Below are 21,582 nucleotides of genomic sequence, written 5' to 3'. Positions count from 1 at the left end.
CTTCGTTACAATACTTAAGTACTGTTTTGGGGGATTTGTACTTTACTCAAGTATTATTAGGTTTGTATACTTTGTACTCCATTACATTTCAGAGAAAAAAAACATACTTTTTACTCCTTACATTTAAAATGCAGACCTACAAAGTACAAAGTACAAATCTCACAGGTCCAACCATTTTAATTACTGTAGTATATTTTAATTGTTTATCTGGCTGAACTAACGTTAACGTTATTAATCCTGCGACCGCAGGTAAACAGCCAATCAAATCCCCATCAATGGAAAATGAACCCACCCATACCCATGCTGATTGGTCCTTGTGCAACACTAGAAAGCGGGGATCTTTGATTAAACACCTGCTATCAGAAGAATAGACAGTCAGATCTGCATTATGCTGTGGTTAATATTGTGATATTATTCAGGGTACTCCAGTATTGTCTTTAATAGTGATATTATTCAGGGTACTCCAGTATTCTGCCTTTAATATTGTGATATTATTCAGGATAATCCAGTATGCTGTGGTTAATATTGTGATATTATTCAGGATACACCATTCTGTTTTTAATATTGTGATATTATTCATGCTGTGATGTGAATGCCGTCCATGTTAGTTTACCTTCAATGGAGAAGTGCATTAAATAATTTTAATGCAAAAAAAGTGTCCTCTGTTCTTTCATTTCAGCATTGTCTATCGCAGAACACATTCCATTGTGGGCAGAGTGTATGCTTGGTTTCATTCCAGCCTTGCCTAAACACCAGCTGATGAGTTCACTAATTGGCTCACCTCTTCAACTAACTCACCTGGTGCAATGTATAGTTAAAATGAAAACTTGGCCCACGATGGAATGAGTTTGAGATCCCTGGTCTATCTCTTTCAATTTTTTTTTTAACTTTTTAGTACTTAAGTACATTTAAAAGTAGGACTTTTTTTTTTACTCAAGTGTGTTTTTAGCCAGATACTTTGACTTTTACTTGAGTCAGATTTTGAGACGGTACCCATACTTTCACTTAGTATAATTTCTGGGTACTTTTAACACCCCTGGTTTTATATTTATACTGTCATCAATATCCTGTTTTATATTGATACTGTGTCATCAATATCCTGTATCTTATATTGATACGGTCTCATCAATATCCTGTATCTTATATTGATACTGTGTGTCATCATCAATATCCTGTATCTTATATTGATACTGTGTCATCAATATCCTGTATCTTATATTGATACAGTGTCCTGGTATATTCTGTTGATATGGTGCCATGGTATATTCTGTTGATATGGTGCCATGGTCTATTCTGTTGATATGGTGCCATGGTATATTGTTGATATGGTGCCATGGTATATTCTGCTGATATGGTGCCATGGTATATTCTGTTGATATGGTGCCATGGTATATTCTATTGATATGGTGCCATGGTATATTCTGTTGATATGGTGCCATGGTATATTCTATTGATATGGTGCCATGGTATATTCTATTGATATGGTGCCATGGTATATTCTATTGATATGGTGCCATGGTATATTCTATTGATATGGTGCCATGGTATATTCTGTTGATATGGTGCCATGGTATATTCTGTTGATATGGTGCCATGGTATATTCTGTTGATATGGTGCCATGGTATATTCTATTGATATGGTGCCATGGTATATTGTTGATATGGTGCCATGGTATATTGTTGATATGGTGCCATGGTATATTCTGTTGATATGGTGCCATGGTATATTGTTGATATGGTGCCATGGTATATTCTGTTGATATGGTGCCATGGTATATTGTTGATATGGTGCCATGGTATATTCTGTTGGAAAACCTGTGTAGCTGCTTTAAACAGCCCCGCCTTGTAAAACAGTAAATGCAGTTGAAACACATACATTCCACAGATTATATTATTTATTGGAATGCATACAATGATTTACAGTAAGACATAAATAACTAGCATTTATTTTTAACACATCAGACATAAAGTGCTACTCCAATCACCACACATCACGTAGCTGTGAGGCCACGTAGCACGACGGAGGAATCAAGGTACAGCAAGAACAAATCGGGGTGTTGACGGATGAGACGAGCCACACCTTTTTGCGCCACCATCAACCCGCGGGATGGAAGGAGCGGTGGGTGATCAGAACGGACGACACGCATACGGTACACACACTCACCCACGCGGTAACACACAAACATCCATGCACAGGCACCCTTCAGCTGCGAGTGGCCACGGCCTGAGGCTGCTGCTGGTCGCCGGACTGCAGCTGCTTCCCCAGGTACTCCCTGTGAGACAGAAGAGCAGCGCAGTGAGGACGGCGTCGGAAGAAAAACACACCCATATCTTTATTTAAAGGTGCTATAGATAACATCCATAGAGTAACTAAGATTAGAGAATTAAAAGGTGCTATAGATAACAATTGTATGTAGAGTAATCATAATTTTCTTTATAGATATATATATATATATATACACACACACACATCCACTGAGCTGTTAGAAAGGTGCGGAATACAAGTATTGCTTTCCCCCTCAACCCCCAAAAATGATTGATTAATGAATTTATCATTTAAAAAATGTTGCCGGGTCCAAAATGAATATTGTCGTTTACGTGTTGCAGGCCATAGCTGTCAACACACACGGTTTTACCGGGATTCTCCTGTTTTTCGACCCTCTGCACGGCCTCTTTACGGCGCACGGATTGGTACGTATTTTGTACTAATTATTATTTTTTTTTTTTTTACAAAATGGGTGCAATTCTCCTCCGTGACGACAGGTGGCAGCAGTGTAGATTAGACCGTTATCACAGGAAGTCAGACCGGGAGACGGTTGCGAGCCGAAGAAGAATAAGAACAGAACAGCGAGCGGATTTGCTCAGAGCTCAGGGGAGAGACTGATGCGGCACCGAGGGTGTCAAATCAACTTAGCCAGTCTCTCTTGATTGCCCACTCTGTGGCTTTTGTCTCTGGAACAAAGGGTTTGCAAATCTTCTGTGGATAAAACAATACAAAGTTACTGTGTATGTGATGCAGGAATGTGTAAATGTCTTGGTGAACAGCCGTTTGCTCTGCGCCTCGGCGTCCCCCTCCTTCACTCTGACGCCCAATTTCCTGAATGCGATTTATAAATAATAATTGATCCGTTTTAAAAGTTGTCGTGAATTGTCATGGTATGACAAATACAGTTACTGGTAACTCGCAGGCATTGCAGAGATATTGAGGAAAAACACAAAATCGCATTGGCTTTTTTTCTATCTCACATTTCTCTGTAGACACACACTGTTCCAAAATGATATTCCCACTGCTAAATTAATGACCATAGGTATTTTTTTATAGCTTTAACGAGTTGTAGTATTAATATGTAGCCTACAGTGATGAAGGTATAAAGACACTATGGTAATACATTGATTGATTGCTTTTATAGTTTCACAAACACATCAAGACAAATCACAAACACAAAGAAATAAAAAGAACAATAGTATGTTGCCAGACACTGTCACATCAATGAACAAACATACACCATGTCATATGCTTTACACTAAGGACGCAAGGGGCTGATTCTCTGACATATATACACACATTACATATATACACATATATATATATATATATATATATATATATATATATAATATATACACCAGCGCCGCCAATAGATAAAAAAAATTAACTAATCAATCTCACAATTTTCTGTAATCAATCTAGATTAAAAACAGCATTTTTCTACATAAAACCGAAGCTTGTAACAGATATTTACTTGAGTAAAATCATGGAATTAATGTAAAATCAACACAAAGAAAGTATATTTAGATTCAAAGACTATTTTAATAGCTTTCTTTGAATACAGTTTCTCTCCTGTGAAATACAAATGTTCAACAAAACCATAATTTACATAGCATTTACACTCTAAGTAGGAAAAGTTTACCCTACAACGAATGGCTGGGTACATACAGGTTTTGACCAGCAGATGGCAGCGACGAGGCAGCTCCATTGGGAGGGGGCGGGGCCGGGTGGGAGGGGGCGGGCTGAGGGGGCGGGGCCAGGAGAAGGGGCGGGGCTAAAACGTGCACGTTTTCTCAAATCGAAATGTTGACAGCTATGGTTGCAGGCATGTATCCCCTCCCTACTTCCCACTTCCCCACGTGGAATAGACCGATTGTATAAATTACATGCTGGTGCTCTAGTGCGACATCTAGTGGCTGAATGTTATCTATAGCACCTTAAAATCACGGGACACAGAGGGTTCGGTTCCCCTTATTTCCAGTGAAGTTGAGTATCCAATTAAAAGAGATAGAATAACAAAGATTAAAAACAAGTGATCAGCAGGATAAAAACGCACAGGAGCACATCTCTCTGTGACAACGGTGCAAAGATAGTACATCAACCTCTTACGAAGTTCCCCAGTAGAAACATATACGCTCAGTACAACGTTATCATCATTACATGGTCGCAACTCAATCCATTTCCTAAGCTGCCAGGATGAGTGAAAAAGGTTAGGCTTGGATCCTGCAAGGGATAAACCTGCGTGGGACCCGGCAAGGGGTTAGAGACTGTCATGTGTAACCATGTGTACTCTGACTTTGAACTGAGAACTCTGTGATCACAGAATAAACCTTTATTTTCTATCCACTCTGACTCAATCTCAATTTCTCTTGAGCTCACCGGACTTGATAAAACAAAACGTCTGCAACAAGGTACAGTACAACATGTTGACAGGCCATTGTGAAACTAAATTAACCATAATTGGATTAACTGAATTGCTGTGTAATTGGAGGTACTTGGAAAAAGCTCCATGAGGATTTTTAATTAAGAGAGATGGAGTTTAAAAAATATATATAAAAGAAAGAAAAACAATTGCTTAAGAGACAAATATTTAATAAAATCTGCAATGCCAGAAATGTCTTCATTATTCTTAAATGTCAGGTTTTTCTACAGGCATTTCTTTCCCCTCTGGGTTGAAACATCTTCATCAGGGAAGATACTCCAGTCCTTCTACTCTGGGGCTGTGGAGAGCATCCTGACTGGGAACATCACTGCCTGGTTTGGCAACTGAATCTTCACATGCAGTCATTCTCTTTCATTTACACTAACTAATTGAAGAGGAGTATATTTAGCACATCAGTAGGTGTGTGCACGGCAGTGTGAACACCAATGAGGCACAATTAAGCTGATCAGCAACACATTTCATAACCCACCAGTAAAAGGTGTAAGTTCGGTTGGAAAAAACATGTGCTACTACATGTCACCTTCTTTATCGAGAATCAGAATTAATCTCCAGCTGGAGCTCCAAGCAGTGCAATTGACGTTATTCTTTGGCCTTTTATTAACAAACGGCTTATATCCTCAATAGAAATGGGGTGGACTGTGCCCAGGCCGTTCCCCCACATCGGGCGCGGCGGAACACGACAAGGCTCCCGTCCTGCACGTGCGGCCTGTGTGAAAGGGACACATGTAAACGCGTCTTTATCCTTATCTCGCCCCTTTCCCTCAAGGACTCGCTCGTCTCTCCGCGAGGCATTTCCTCTGATCGGCGCGCAGCTTGGATGAAGGCTGGAGAGACGCACAACATCAAACGCTTTCCAACACATTCAAACGTCTCTTTGAAGATGTCGCTCGTAACCTTTAGACGGTATTCTAACGGGGGGGGGGGGGGGGGCACGTGGAGATACTGAGTGCCGGTAGGGAACTAATAACCGGCAGGTGGAGATGTCTAATTGGGAGGACAGGCCGGTGTAATGGACAAGCAACAGGTTGGGTTTCCGTGGCAGCCTTGCAGAGATGTATGACGGCTGAACCTTGGGAGTGTTCAACAAACCTTATTATCAATTACCATCATTAGAGGCCAGAGCCTAATGTGGAATCTGTACACGCACATAACTCCAGGACATTTGTCTCGGCTCAGCCAGCGCATCATTTATTACACCAGCATGCACAACGCGAGGGGGGGGGGGGGGGGTTTGTAATCACTCGCACATGTGTGTGTGTCCGTCTCTTGTCTGTAACCGCGACGACACCCGATTTGGCTCAAACTTGGTGGATAGGTTGACCTATGGGCACTATTCGGTCAGAATCCATCAAAGATATTTTTAGATAGAGGTCTGATAGAGGTCGAAGGTCGACACAGAGGTCTACTCGGACTCAACATCTACTCGCTATTCCCTGAGCTGTACGCGATAAAAGCCAGATAATCAGAATAAATAAATAAAATAAATGGTGCATTTATATAGCGCTTTTATCTAAAGCGCTTTACAATGTTGTTCCTGACATTCACACACCATGCAAGGCGGGACCATGCAAGGCGGGACCATGCAATCCGGGAGCGGTTGTTAAATGGTCAAATAGACTGCATTGATATAGCAGCTTTTATCCAAAGTGCTTCACAACTTATGCTTCACCTTCACTCACACATTCACACGGCGACCAATGCGACCTGCTCATCTGGAGCAGTTAGGGGAGGAGCCGGAATTAGGGATGTCCCGATCACGTTTTTTGCCACCGATACCAATCACCGATCGTCTATGAGCCATATCGGCCGATACACTGCCGATACCGATCGTTTTTGGTTTTGTTATAGCAGCTGGCAGTATTATACTGTAGGTCTAACACAGGCATTCTCAAAGTCCGGACTCCGGTCCAGATCCGGACCGAACCACAACTGTCTCTGGATGTATTATCTGCGAGACATCGCCACAAGTCAAAGTTCTCCGCTATCTCTACTGCAAGCAGCGTCTCTGCATGTCCGACTGCTCCACTGTCTGTCTACTCTGCTTTGGTCCAATCACATTCCCCCACCCACAGTCTGCGAATCATTTAGTTAGATTTAAATTATAATTATATTGACAATTGTTTACCCCATGCTCAGTATGCTCAGCATATTCATTTCTTACTGTATTTATGTGTGTATATTTTATTTCATTTCATTTTATCCTATTTTATTTTACTCTACTATTATCCTAGGCAACTTGATTTGATTTGTGTTATTATTCTAATTTGTGACCTGTCCTGTCTAAATGTTTAAATGTTGAGCGATTTGCAGTGTCTAATTTCCCACGGGATAATAAAAGTATTTCTATTCTATTCTATTCTAAAAAATCAGAGGCAGAGTAGGGCGGGTCTTCACAGCTGCTTGTTGTCTCTTTCAGCGACCTGGGGGAGTTTAGCGGGGCTCAATGTGAGAGACGAGTCCGTCGTCTCGACTACACTTAATGGCTGGTCTATTAGGTTTAGGTTAGTTAGCATGCGACAATGACACCAACTCCGCTGAGAATTGTCTCATGTTTTTTTCGCGTCATCGATCGGTTTTCGCAATGGGCGACTAGAAAGCATTATCGGAATTCCCCAATCTCATATTTATACTGAATATCGGCCAATACCGATCACTGGCCGATCGATTGCGGCATCCCTAGCCGGAATCTAACCGGGAACCTTCTGACTACCAGACTGCTCTACCCCCTGAGCCACCATCGCTGTGCAGAATTGGCGTAGAATATACTTAGAATAGAATTAGACGTACATGGCAGATAACCAAACATTTGCTGTGATGATGCCACAGTATTTCAGAAAAACACACTGCACAGGAGGTAGAGCAGTCGTCTGGTAATCCGGTTAGATTCCCGCTCCTCGTGGGCAGTGTGTCGAAGTGTCCTTGAGCAAGACACTTAACCCCTAATTGCTCCCGATGAGCAGGTTGGCACCTTGCATCGGTGTGTGAATGTGTGAGTGAATGGGGGAAAATGTGTGAGCAACTAATTGTAAAGTGGTTTGGATAAAGCGCTATATAAATGCAGCCATTACATCGTTACATCTGGGAATGGCTACAAGCCTATCTACACAATAAGAACTGTGTGGACTCGTGGGGCTGCTCACCAAATTCACTATGGGCACTGTGGTAACTGGTAATAAAGATAAGATTCATAGGGAGATACGAGGCAATCCAATTATCTATAACTCTATCAGAGTGTGGCGACAGATTACCATCTACACAGGGAGAGGAGACCTAAGGTCATTGCTAATACCAATCTCTAGCAACCATGAATTCGACCATCTTTAAGACCTGGCACTCACTAGGGCTTCGTGTATTGGGGGATCTGTTTAGGGATGGTGTGTTGATGTCGTTTCAGCAATTGCAAACACAATTTAACCTCACAAGAGAACATTTATTTGGTTTTTTGCAAATACGACATTTTATTAACTCCAACGCCAATGGGCTCCCTTTACAGTAAAACAGAGCATTTCTTATGCAACTGTAGTAAGGTATCACATTTCATCTCAGCGTTTGTTTTACTCACTGCTGTACTCACTGGACTCCCAGGAGTTACCATCCCTCCGCAAATGGGAAAGAGATTAACAGTGAATATATTGAAGACGACAGGCAAGAGGCCATTGAAAAAAGGTTTATACTTGTAACAGACTAAGAGAAACACAATATAAAATTCTTCACAGATTACACATCACACCTGTGTTACTAAACAAAATGGACCGTTCAATATCTCCTTTATGTTCGAAATGTCAAACAGATCTGGGTACCTACTATCACTACTTTTGGGAATGTAAGTGTTTATCCAGGTTCTGGGGCCAAGTGGCACGTGAGTTGAGCGACATTTTCAAGGTGAAAATAAAGAAGGATCCGGGAGCTTTTTTACTGGGACTCCCATCAAAGGAAATTCATTTGACACCCTTACAATTCAAACTATTTGATAAACTTCTACTTTCAGCCCGGAAATGCATTCTGATAAACTGGATTAAGGATAAGCCTCCATCTATACAAATGTGGTATAGAGAGATCTTCGGTGTGCTACCCCATGAAAGACTGCAATGCATAGAGGCAACGACGCTTCCTTTCAGGAGGTGTGGGCCCCACTATTAGACTACTTTCCTGCTGAAATGTCTCGGATCCTTCTAAAGGCCCAATGCCCCATTGTATGGACAGACTTAGGATAGAAAAAAAAAAGATATATATATATATATATATATGTATGTCTACATTTGAATGGGCTCGAGGCAAGTGCAATACTATACAGTGCATGTCTGGGTTAGCTTTCCTTTTTGGTTGTTTTTCTTTTTGATTTGTTTTTGCTTGCATATGGTGTGGATGACGACATAGATGAACTGGAGGAACCCCCCCCCTCCCCTTTTGTCCCAATGTGTGTTTTTGTAATGTAAGTAACTGTATGTGAAAAATCTTTAAAAAAAAGAAGAAAAAAAATGCAGCCATTTATAACTGCCTTGGGGATTTACCTCATAGATAACGAGATCTGACAACTAATCTCCCACATGTCACCAATTCACAGAGCATAGTAAATTAACCCTGCGATCTTCCCTCGCTGTCTCGCTCTCGCTCCCTGGGACTTCTTGAAGACAGTAAGCGGTCAAAGACTTGGGGGTCTGTTGCTGGCACCAATAGGCAGGCTACTCTACGCAACACAGAGTAAGAACAGGGTAGGGGATGTCAAATGCCGACTCTCACAACTGGTGCTGATATCGAGACACTGGGCTGTGAGGTGCACGACTGGCTCAGCAGGCCCTAGTAGGGGACTGTGGCTGGGTACCACTGGAGAAATTTCAATAGATACTGGTTCCAATACTCCAAATTCGATACTGGTTCTCAAATGATACACCCTTGCCACTAACTCACCATGTCAAAAAATTTAAGCACGTCTCATTATATAACCGAGTAAATCATCTGCAACTTCAACTACAGGCCATTCGCTTTTCAAAGTAGAATCGCAACATGCTGAAGTGATGGCCTTGATGAAAATAATCCAAGGTCTTGAAGCTTTTCATACCTTGCCTTCAAAAGACATCATGGTTCTGTAAAGGGCTCATCTGTATCCTTTCTCGAAACAGTCCTAGCAGTGAGATTCCTCCAAACCTTAAAATGTTCAAGCTTATTGAAGTGCCTGGGGATTTCAGAGAAGGACATGGAGGACTAGCCCCTAATCCTAACTGTTAGCTTCAGAGAGGGACATGGAGGACTAGCCCCTAATCCTAACTGTTAGCGTCAGAGAGGGACATGGAGGACTAGCCCCTAATCCTAACTGTTAGCTTCAGAGAGGGACATGGAGGACTAGCCCCTAATCCTAACCCAACTGGACTAGTCCCTAATCCTAACCCTACTGGTAGCTTCTGGGTGAAGTGGCTCCTTCCAGCCAGATGTTCACAATGACAGTTCTGGGAAGCGCAACAGTTGTCGTATACACCGTATACATTTATCATTTCATCCTGATGAATAACAAGTAAGTATCTGTATGAATCTGTAATTAGCCGATGATCAATTTGATTAAAATGTATTGTCATTATACAGCACAAGTACAGTACAACGGAAATGGGTTTGGCATCCGACCAGAGTGCAAATGTAACAGTAAAGTGCAATAGTAATATACAATGTACAGGTGATTAAACTGGGTATAAAATATATCAATTAGTAGTACTACAGTATGTAGTACAGATACATATATAAAGACAGTAGACCAGAAAACCGTTCTCTCAAGGACTGGGCATTCATTTCTGTTTGCAGCTCTCTTTTCTTAATGTTATTGACTAACGTTACACGCAAATTAAGTGCTGCCTCTCTCTACCGTCCCTGCTACACTCGGGACTACATTAACGTTTCTCTCCCTACTCTTACTTCGTTAACGTTATCATAGATATTATGATCTGTAATGTCAACTGGATAACGTTAGCTTTGTTTGCAAACGTTAGTTAACGTTCGCTATCTATAACGTTAGCTAGTTTTCCCCCATGAACAATGACACAAGTTGTGATAGTTATTGACTAACTTTACACGCAAATTAAGTGCTGCCTCTCTCCATCGTTCCCGCTACACTCCGACTACATCAACGTTTCCCTAATGACTACTTTCACGTCGTTAACGTTATCATAGATATTATGATCTGTAATAACTGGATAACGTTAGCTTTTTTTGCAAACGTTAGTCAACGTTCGCTATCTATAATGTTAGCTATAGGCTAGCTATCTATAACGTTAGCTATAGGCTAGTTTCCCACAATGATGAACAATAACACAAGTTGTGATATTTAACTAGCTATGTATGTGCATTCAAATTCTCTAACGTTAAAATAGTGTTATAATAACATTAAATGTTCGCTCAAATAACACTAGTTTTAAGTTGGAGAAGGGATGTGTGACTGACTATTGGCTGCTTGCATACAGTATATATCCCACAACGCATCACTCTTAAAGGAGCAGGCAACACCCTAATCTACTTTTATTACATTTCAGAATGTTGAGGGACAAATGGATAGATTATCAAACTTTAAAAGTTTCGGGACTCCTACGGCCTTAGCATTTTTTTGTCTTAATAATAAAAAATATATATACAGGTATATAAAAAAAAATATATATATATGAATTATTTTATAATAGAAGTGCAGTACCACCGCATCCCGCAGCCACACACAACCGTGATGAGAAAATGTCATACCGCGACAGCCCTGGTTATATGCATATGCGCAAATCATTCGGGTTGCTCGCCTGAAACCTATATTATTTCCAAATCAAAGGTATATACCATATATAGATGTTTCTTCACAAAATCATCAAAGAGGGGGGGGGGTCGTTTTACGAAGCTGCCATCGTTACCAAAAGCATGTTTTAGGTACGGTAAAATACGACGCTGTGATCAATACAAAAGCATGTTTTAGGTTTGGTAAAATAGACCTAAAATAGACCTTACCTTAGTCAGAAGGTACTCAAAATGAATAATCCATGTAGTTCCATCGCGATCGCCATTACTCGTGTGCATTGGGTCTGGCTATAATACGGGAAACAATAGGTTTCAGGCGAGCAAATCTCCGACAGATGGCTGTGTGCTGATTCACTTTGAGGGGGAAGGGATTCCTGCAGCTGGAGGTACAGAGGCACTGAAAGACACCTTAGAGACCCAGTTTAAAAGGTAGATGATACTGCCACCTGTTGGGATTCGATCGTCATTGCAATTATAACGTAGGCAGCGGTGCCAGGGAGACACAGGCAGGTCCGTGCGAGTGTTTAGAATAGGATTTTTTTTTTAAAGGATCTAAAAACGAGAAAACTTGTTTTTGGTGCTCAGCGGTTGGATTTGAAACACGAGAATTCTCGTTTTTGGCGCAGAAAGAGTTAAGGTAAAAAAATCAAATGCAATTAATTTGCGATAAATCGCGAGTTAACTATGGACAATCATGCGATTAATCAGATTAAATATTTAATCGATTGACAGCACTAATATATATATATATATATGGTAAATATAAATACGGTATATAAATGTATATATACGGTATATATAGCACTTTTGTACATGCTATCATACAGGTTTATATGGCTAGACTATAGTATTTCTAAGTCATACAATATGGGTATTCAACTAATGAAGTACAGCTGCCATAGACCTTGCAAAGAGTTCTGATATGTATCTGTAGCCTTTATTGCGAATAGTTCTGCTATATATCTCAAGAGCAGTGTGTGTCCCAGAAGCTTTATTGTGAAGAGTTCTGCTATATATCTCATGAGCTGCGAGCTGGCTGAAAGGAGAGCAGAACAGTAGCGTCTCGATTCAAACGGTCGACGTCGCCCTCTGCTATCGTCATGGCAACAGAGGGCTTTAAGGAGGGAAAACAAGTGGCTTTCAGGACGGTGACGGCGCAGCCGCGGACACAACGGCACACTCGCTGTGAACCGTATTGAATGAAGTTCAGCATTGATATAACAGCTTTTATCCAAAGCGCTTCACAACCTATGCCTCACATTCACCCGTTCACTCACACAGCGACCAATGTGCTGCTCATCTGGAGCAGTTAGGGGGTTAAGTGTCTTTGCTCAAGGACACTTTGACGCGCTCAAACCGGGAACATTCCGATTACCAGACGGCCACTCTATACTAGGGGTGGGGGGAAAAATCGATACGTAGTAGTATCGCGATACTTTGCGTTGCGATACTGTATCGATATTTAATTATTCATAAAAAAATGTTTTTTTTGTATAAGGAAGTTGCATAACTTGCATTGTTCATTTCAATACCTGTAATAGTACAGTAGTCATTGCATTCAGTTAAGTTGGAATATGACTGTAATACAAACAGTTCAGTTTGTCAGGTACATGCAACACAGATTACAGTGTTTACATCTGTCTGCTTGAGAAAATACCATGTTCTGCAATAAAAATGATTGAAGTGAGATGAACAGATTTTTTTATGCCCCCCCCCCCCCCCCCCCCGCAATACTCAGCATATCGCGATATATTTAGTATTGCGATACTATCGTATCGTGACGCAAGTATCGTATCGTGACGCAAGTATCGTATCGTGAGGTCTCTGGCGATTCCCACCCCTACTCTATACCTCCTGAGCCACTGTCACCCCATGGAAATTAAACGGCACTAAAACGTTGCTTTTGAAACTTCTATAAAAGCCACGTTTTGTTTTTTTTACTATGTGACCGCGACCAGCGATTGATGCCACATGTCTCCATTTTCATTTTCCAGATTTTACCAGATTAAAGCTTACAGCATGTAAGCTTTAAAATTATGTGTCATACGTTGAAATCTGAGAATGCTTTAAGAAGATGTACTAATTTGAATCTTGTAAAATAAACATGCTAGAATTAACACCTCTGCCTGTTTCTGCTGGGCGTTAACAATAGCCCCCTACAATCCGCCCAGCCACTTCCCTCACTGAATAGCATTAACATACTATACTGTAAGCTGTCAGTAAGTGCTGTCAGTCATGGCTGTGAAAAAAGCTGTTATACAAGCTTAACCAGAGATGCAGTGCTCATGCCACGCGGTACCACGCCGTTCCACCACTTTGCATAACAATAGCATAACAATGAACGAGAAGAGCCAAACCAAAATACAAGCCCTGTGGGGGTTTGCTTGAGCTGTGGAGCTCTCACTATGTAATGGTACCGACTGGAAGGATGAGACATTTCTTAAGTTGTGCTTCAGAAGGAAACAGTCCTTCTGTAAACTGTAAGTTACATTGTTAATTTAGTTTGTATTTACTTTTCTAGTTTAAGTTAATTAAAGAAATTGTAACTACAATATTGTATCTACAATTACATTTATAACATTGTTTTTCAACCATATCTGTTGACAATATAATTTCTTTATATATTGAATGCTACATCCTGCTACCTTTTTCAGCTTCTCTATTTCAAGGCAATATTTACAAAAACGAAACAAAAACTAGTAATTTCCTATACGAACATGTTTCCTACTATTTATGCATAATAATCATCTGTTCTGTGTGCACGCGAGGGAACATGTATGCGCATGCGCGCGCGCTTGAGCGAGCATGCACGTGATGTCATTATAAACAGAGTACAGGCACCACTTTTTTTCTCCTCCTTTTTTCAATTTTTTCTCCCATCCCAATTTAGCCGTGCCAATTCTCCCCTCCCCTGTCTTGATCGTTGCTCGCATGTGCCCCCCACTGGCCGGTTGTAGGGAGGATAGAAGCCCATCACATGTCCCCTCCGATACATGTGGAGGCAGCCAGTCACATCTTTTCACCTGCCAGCGCGGACTCTCATTTGGCGAGGAGTAACGTGTAGGAGGCTCACACTACCCCCGCCATTTTCCTGTCTCTGCTGTGCAGACGCCCCAACCGACCTGTAGGAGTCGCTGTTCACAACGACCAGACTACCACCCATCGACTTCCCTCCCGCTAACTCTGCCAATTGAGTCAGTATGACGGCCGGCCCAAGCCGGAGGCAACGCTGACAGCCGGATTCGATACCGGTGTCTCTTGCGTTGGTGACAAGCGCAATGTCCGCTGCGCCACCCAGCCGCCGAATACAGGCACTTCTGAAATTACCACTGCACCCCTGAGCTTAACCCTGTGAATTTTGCAACGAGGGCCTCACAGGGCTAAAGTAGAAGAATACAATAGAATAGAAGTGTATGTGCTTATCTTATTAGCGTGCAGTGCAGGGTGCATGTATCTTTTGTGTGTGTGTGTAGGGGCGATATATACAGCATTATTGTACATGCTATCATATGGGTGTGAATTCTCTATTGTTTATTCTTATTCATTTGTAAGCATGTCGTCGCTGTAAATGAGGGTAATCTAAGTGTCTCACAAATTGAAATAAAGGTTTGAAATGAAAAGCCATGTCCCCTCCAGCGGCCCAGGGGGTGTGGCTCAGGGATTAAAGCAAAACAAAATCTCCTGACTGAAGAGGAACTTTTTTTCAGGCTAAGTCATACTTATTTTAACCTCCACTGTATTTATTTTTTTGTGTTTTAACTAGAGGTGGGCATAGATTAATTTTTTTAATCTAGATTAATCTATCTGCAATCCTGGATTTAATCTAGATTAATCTAGATTAAAATGGCACAAAAAAAAAAAAAAAAAACTGCCGAAGGCATTCAAAATATGTGTGTTCTACCCAAATAATGACCAGAAGTAAGTCCTTACTTTTTCTTTCCTCCTTATGTTTCTCAGGCCAGGTGGCCCATTACACCATGAGCCCATCTCCCGTTTCCAAAATGCATTACAGACTGTTTGAAAAAGCTGTTTTGCTATGATAATTGGTAATGAAATATCAAAATAATGTTCAATAAGATGTACTTGTGTTTAATAAGTTGTTTTATTCAGAAGTTAACACAAATACATAATATTACCAGTACAGTACAGTATCTAGCACACTCTCAGGAGCTAAACAGAAATAATCATTTCAAACTTGAACTATGTGACATGGCTTGAATCAACTGCTCCAGTGGAGTTGCTCAGTGGCCAATGGTGTCAACTGTGGTTGTACTGGGCAGCTCCCAGGTGTGAATGGAAAAGAACATCTGTGCTCAGCGAACCTACCCTGGGTAAATAAAGGTAGAAAAAAAAATGTAAATTTTTTTTTCTTCTTTTTTTTAGATTAATGCGTTAATTATATTATCGCGCGATATTAGTATAGCGTTAACGCCGTTAACGGCCCAGCTCTAGTTTTAACACATTCAGACCAGGCCGGATATGACCAAATTAGGGCTTGTAGGCCAGCGCTTTAATCAATGGGAGGACAGGGATATCTGCGAACGCTTAAACTATATCTTAAATCATGGCTATGGGTCTAATACACCCGTCGCTTATCAATGACTTGCTTGCAGTCAACATGTACGAAACGGATTGTTTTTTCATCTGTACATTTCCGCTTTATACCGTTTTGAATACGAGTATAGTTTGAGATTTCTAGTAATTCCAGAGAAAGACGCGATAATACCCCTTTAGTGGAATACACAAAACACGTTGTAATTTTTCGGCTGATTTATGAATAGTTTTCAAATAAACGCTAGATTATCAATAGTACCGTACTTTTCGGACTATAAGCCGCACCTTTTTTCCCCATTTTTCGACCCCTGCGGCTTATATAACGGTGCGGCTTATATGTGACTCGACGTGACCAAACCCGAAAATGTAAAAATCTAAATATTGCTTTTTTGACTGCATTGAAATGTTATTTATCTGTTCCCTTATTTGCTAAACTTAATACAACTTGTAAATGAGTTAATTATTGTTATTTGTCCGACAGTATTGTGTCCCAATGCTAATTACATATGGTAATTAAACATTAAAACACCTGCGGCTTATAGTCCAGTGCGGCTTATATATGTACACATCATTCAATTTAGCTGCTGCGGCTTATATTCAGGTGCGGCTTATAGTGCGAAAAGTACGGTATATGTGTCCTTATGCACGCTAGAGAAGCGGGCTGAAAAAACGCTTATCCGTGCATTGCTCCGTGTCAACGGCACGCACACACACACGTTGTGACCGCTGTGAAAAAAACATCTGATTAACCCAATACTGGTAACATAGATTCCTTACCTCACATCTGATGTTCTGCAAAAAGATTAATCCAATTCTTGATCGCCATTCCAAATATTGATTGCGTTTATTGATCCAACGCTATAGTCCAAAACACATAATCGACGCTGCTCCCAGCCTCCCCAGTCAATGTGGTAACACGATACTGCTTGCCCGAGAAGGGAAACCCGGACCGGAGTTTTTTTCCTGATGCAGTCCCAGCCAATCCAATCCAATGATGTGCAATACCATCCGGGAGACGATAGGCGGCGGTATTTGCCCTTTTGCGAGCTCAGACACATTCCCAACGATAACATCAGGTTGGATGGATGAAAATTAATGGTTATCGCTAATAAAAGAAATAACGATTAAAAGCCGACTATACTCATGATTGGCACTCAAGCGATGGCGAGTTGACCCGACTATACTCGTGGTTGGCACTGAATGGGTTAAGGGAGCCTACTTGTAGAGCCTACTGTCCTGACTGTGACTATAGACCCTACTGTTGTGGTTGTCGCGCCAGGCAGGGAGAGCTGGAGAGCGCGAATGCAAGTCTTGTGGCTAGCCTCTGATTGATGGCGAGCTAGCACCCTTTTCCCATTACTGCCACACTGTAATTTCCTGTGGCATACGTTGCAAAAACACACACCTGGCTCTTTTAGTTTTTTGCACCATGAATTAAAAGGCTTGTTATCATACAAACAAGGGACTCAACTCGTTTCGCAATTATGCCACAACAATGTGGAACGCCCTACCCACAGCCGTAAAAAAATTTGAATCCTATTCCCTACCCACATTCAAAACCGCTCTCAAAGAGCACCTACGGGAGGCTGCAATTCGAAACTGGCCACGTAAATGTCCCCCCCCCCCCCCCCCCCCCCAATGGACAGTCTCCTCCCCACCGTATGTATATATTTTTTACCACCCACCCACCCCCTCCTAATGTACAGTCTCCTCCTCATCATATGTATATATTTACTGTTAGGATCTCTGGGTAACAGTACTGTATATTTGCATATCGTATATGTGACAAATGTAACAGTACTATATACCTGTATCTGTATGTCATGTATGTCCCTATGTCATAAATGTCATGATGTCATGTATGTTGTGTACGTCATAAATGTCACTATGAATTGAAAATGGGGGACCCTGATGTAAACAAGACAAAACATCTTTCTCTGGTCTGCATCCCCTTAACAATTGTGTGTATTGAGCCGTACTGTATTGTACCCATTCTGCAATCTGTTAAATAAAGTTTTCATTCATTCATTCATTCACGTTTCTCATATGGGCTCCGATGAGTATCAGAGGTAGATCAACGTGTGAGAAATAAGTTTTGTTTGGGTTTTGTCCGCTAAAGTAGGCCTAATGCAGGATTTGTGCACATGTGTTTTCTGACATAGCCTAATGATGTGAGTGCGTTTCTGCTACTGGATCTACCAGATCCAGAGAGATACACCTGTGTGATGTTGCTACGGAGTTAAGCTAATAAAGGATACTCACAACCACAGCAGAGAACTCGCGTGTTTGTACTGAAGTAACACGACAATGACAAATGTGTTGTTTCTGTTTTTCTTTTTGACATAGTTGCGGCACACGGAACAAGTTAACAACTCACCACTACAGCCCCCAGTAGCCTAGCCAGTCTCTTGAAACACAGCTATCTTCAAACTTCCACTCCTCTCGAAACTTTCTTTTGTTAGGTGGTCCCGCTCATCCTTTTCGTCTGAGAAAACCGCAGTGGGTTTTCTTTTTAGCGGCCAGCTTACTCCTTCCATTTAACGTTATTAAGCTTGATTGATTGATTGAAAACTTTATTAACAGATTGCAGAATGGGTACAGTACAGTACAGCTCAATACATACAATTGTTAAGGGGATGCAGACCAGAGAAAGACTTTCGTCTCGTTTACATCAGGGTCCCCCATTTTCAATTCATCGTAACATATATGACATACCAGACATACAGATAGACAGTACTGCTACATCTATATATTTATGACATACCATATTTGTAAATACAGTACTGTTTGTGATACAAAGAGAGCCCAGAAAAAAAAGTATATACATTTGCCGTAGAAACTGTACATTGGATTGGGTAGGTGGGGGGGGGGGGGGGGGGACTGTACATTGGAGGTGGTTGGGTGGGTGGGGGGGGGGACACTGTACAAACAAACAAAACTGTACATTGGAATATTGACAAGACCATACTTGGTAATTTACTGTACATTGGAGGGGGTTGTGTTAGGACATTTACAGGGGCCAGTTTCGAATTGCAGTCTCCCGTAGGTGTTTTTTGAGAGTGTTTTTGAAAGTGGGTAGTGATTCACATTCCTTTACAGCTTTGGGTAGGGCGTTCCACATTGATGTGGCATAATTGCAAAACGTGTTTAGTCCCTTGTTTGAGCCGAATCTGGGTTTAACATGATTTGTGGAGCTCCCTCTGGTGTTGTGATCGTGGTATTCACTGACCTTTGGGAAGTATTTTGACATGTACATGGGTACCTTGGTCGTGTAGTGTATCTTGTAGACCAGGCCCATTGCAAGTTGCTGTACTCTGTCGTCTACTCTAAGCCATCCTAAGTTGTCAAAGTGGGCAGGGGTGAGGTGGGTTCTAGGAGTAAGGTCAAGCAGTAGTCTGACCAGTTTGTTTTGAGATGTTTGTAATTTTGTTTTTAGCGCCTTTGAGGTGCTTTGGTAGTGGTGCAAGCATAGTCGTAGTACCCTTGAATGAGTGCTCCTGCCAGAGTCTTCAGGGTATTCTTGTTTACCAGTGAGGAGATCCGGTACAAGAATCGAGTTCGTTGGTTGACTTTTTTTATTACATTGGATGCCATTTTGTCACAGGAAATATTTGCCTCTAGGATGGAACCCAGGTAGGTAATATCTTCTTTCCTCGTGACAATATTGTCACCCACTGTAACTGAGAAGCCGTCGGTCTTGCTGAGTTTGTTATTTGAACCGAAGAGAATGGACTCCGTTTTGCCCATGTGTAATGATAGTTTGTTATCAGCGAGCCATATGCAGATTTTGCCTAGTTCTGAGCTGAGGGTTTTTTCAACCTGTAACTTGTTCTTGTCAGAGACCAGCAGGGCTGAGTCGTCCGCAAACAGGAACAAGTTGCAGTCACAAGCTGACGACATGTAATTTGCATGAATTAGGAACAGTAGCGGACCTAGTATGCTTCCTTGTGGAACACCACAGCTTACTGTGAGGGGGGGGGGGGGTAGCTAATCGGTATAGCAGGCGTGCGTAACGTTACAGTGCAAGCAGGTGGTGGATGTGACGTCGGTAAACAAGGAGAGATTGACACGCGAGGAGAGATTGGGGCTGCAATAAAGGCAACTGTCGTAAGACCAAAACACACCACAGTTCTAATTATTTTACATGACTATTTTGTTACCAGCCATGTGGCGGACAGACCTCTCATTGTCACTCGCCAAACCTAAAACCTGCCCGTCATTGGCGCTTGGTGGGTGCTTATGTTGTTCCCAGTCTACAAATCATATTATACCAGGTAACCAATTGACCGAAAATCCGTCACGACTCTGAATCAAATTGACGGAAATCTGTCTCAAGACGGAGCGCTTAATCCCTGCACTGTGGCTACACATCTCGACTGATAAAAGGCAGGTCAGGTCTACGTCGATTGTTTATCTGGTTGCCGTTGGCGCCGCGTCAGTCACATTCGCTGATCACCATCACAGAGCACAGAGAGTGTGGCATGAGCTGAAACCGAAGACGTGTCAGAGCCAGACTGCGTGGTGAAGACGGTGTCAGAGGCATACTGAGTGGCGGAGGTAGGAGGCTCATTACGAGATGAAGTGAACCACATCGCAGTCTGGTCATTATGTCTGGAGGAAATCATTCCTGAACGGCCCAAAGTGACCAAGGTAGCGGAGCCTGTGTGTCTGCAGTCTGCCTGTGTGTCTGCAGTCTGCCTGTGTGTCTGCAGTCTGCCTGTGTGTCAGCACTGTATTCTCCTGTTGCTCAGCCAGCCAGCCATTTTATGTTCTTTTACTAGTTTAAGCCCTACTTATCTGATGTTCTTTTACTCTTTTAGCCCTTCCTATTTTATGTTCTTTTACTAGTTTAAGCCCTACTTATTTGATGTTCTTTTACTCCTTTACTCGTTTTAGCCCTACTTATTTTATGTTCTTTTTACTCTCTTACTAGTTTTTATGTTTTATGTACACTGTAGCGCCTTGAGATTTGTTCCACAAATATAAAGCGCCCCTATGAATTGAATATATTATTATTATTACACACAGCAGCTCGCTGTACAGAGAGTCAGACAAGAGTCTGAGTGGGACTGAAAACAACGTGTCATTAGCCTAATCTTTATACAAGTAATATTCATATCATGACCTTCTTATAAATAATGCCTTAAGTAACTTTTTGAGGAAAATTGTGTTTTTGTCATGATGAGTCATCTCTTCATGATGCTGGTAAAACTGCCTACATCCTTAATTGAAAATATCACGCTGTTCCTACCCAGTTGTTGTGAAATGATTATTGAATATCCTACATTCTATTTGGTTCAGTTTTTCTCAAAACTTGAAAATACGACATAAGCCATTATTTTAACTCATTGAGCACCAAAAACAAGATCTTGTTTCTGACAGCCAACGCTTGAGCGCCAATAACGAGATATCTCGTTTTTCATTCATTTTTCCTTTTTTGGATTATTATTCTAAACACTCGCGCTGGACTTTGTGAGTGTGCCTGGGACCTCTGGCTACGTTATAATTGCAAAGACGATCGAATCCCGACAGGTGGCAGTATCGCCTACCTTTTGAA

General features: G+C 41.6%; 1 protein-coding gene across 1 annotated transcript in view; it reads right to left on the bottom strand.

The window, feature by feature from the left end:
- Nucleotides 1-1,889: 1,889 nt before the first annotated feature.
- atp6v1h (ATPase H+ transporting V1 subunit H) overlaps nt 1,890-21,582 on the bottom strand; it is a 121,897-nt gene continuing 102,204 nt past the window's right edge. The window contains exon 14 of the mRNA XM_084327963.1: nt 1,890-2,273. Coding sequence (XP_084184089.1) covers nt 2,204-2,273 — 70 coding nt within the window. The 3' untranslated portion in view covers nt 1,890-2,203. The remainder of the gene's footprint in view (nt 2,274-21,582) is intronic.

Source organism: Notolepis coatsorum (assembly GCF_963971535.1).
Source record: "Notolepis coatsorum genome assembly, chromosome: 13".
Taxonomy (NCBI): domain Eukaryota; kingdom Metazoa; phylum Chordata; class Actinopteri; order Aulopiformes; family Paralepididae; genus Notolepis; species Notolepis coatsorum.
Note: the sequence above shows the minus strand (reverse complement) of the source record. Positions and strands in the feature narration are given on the sequence as shown.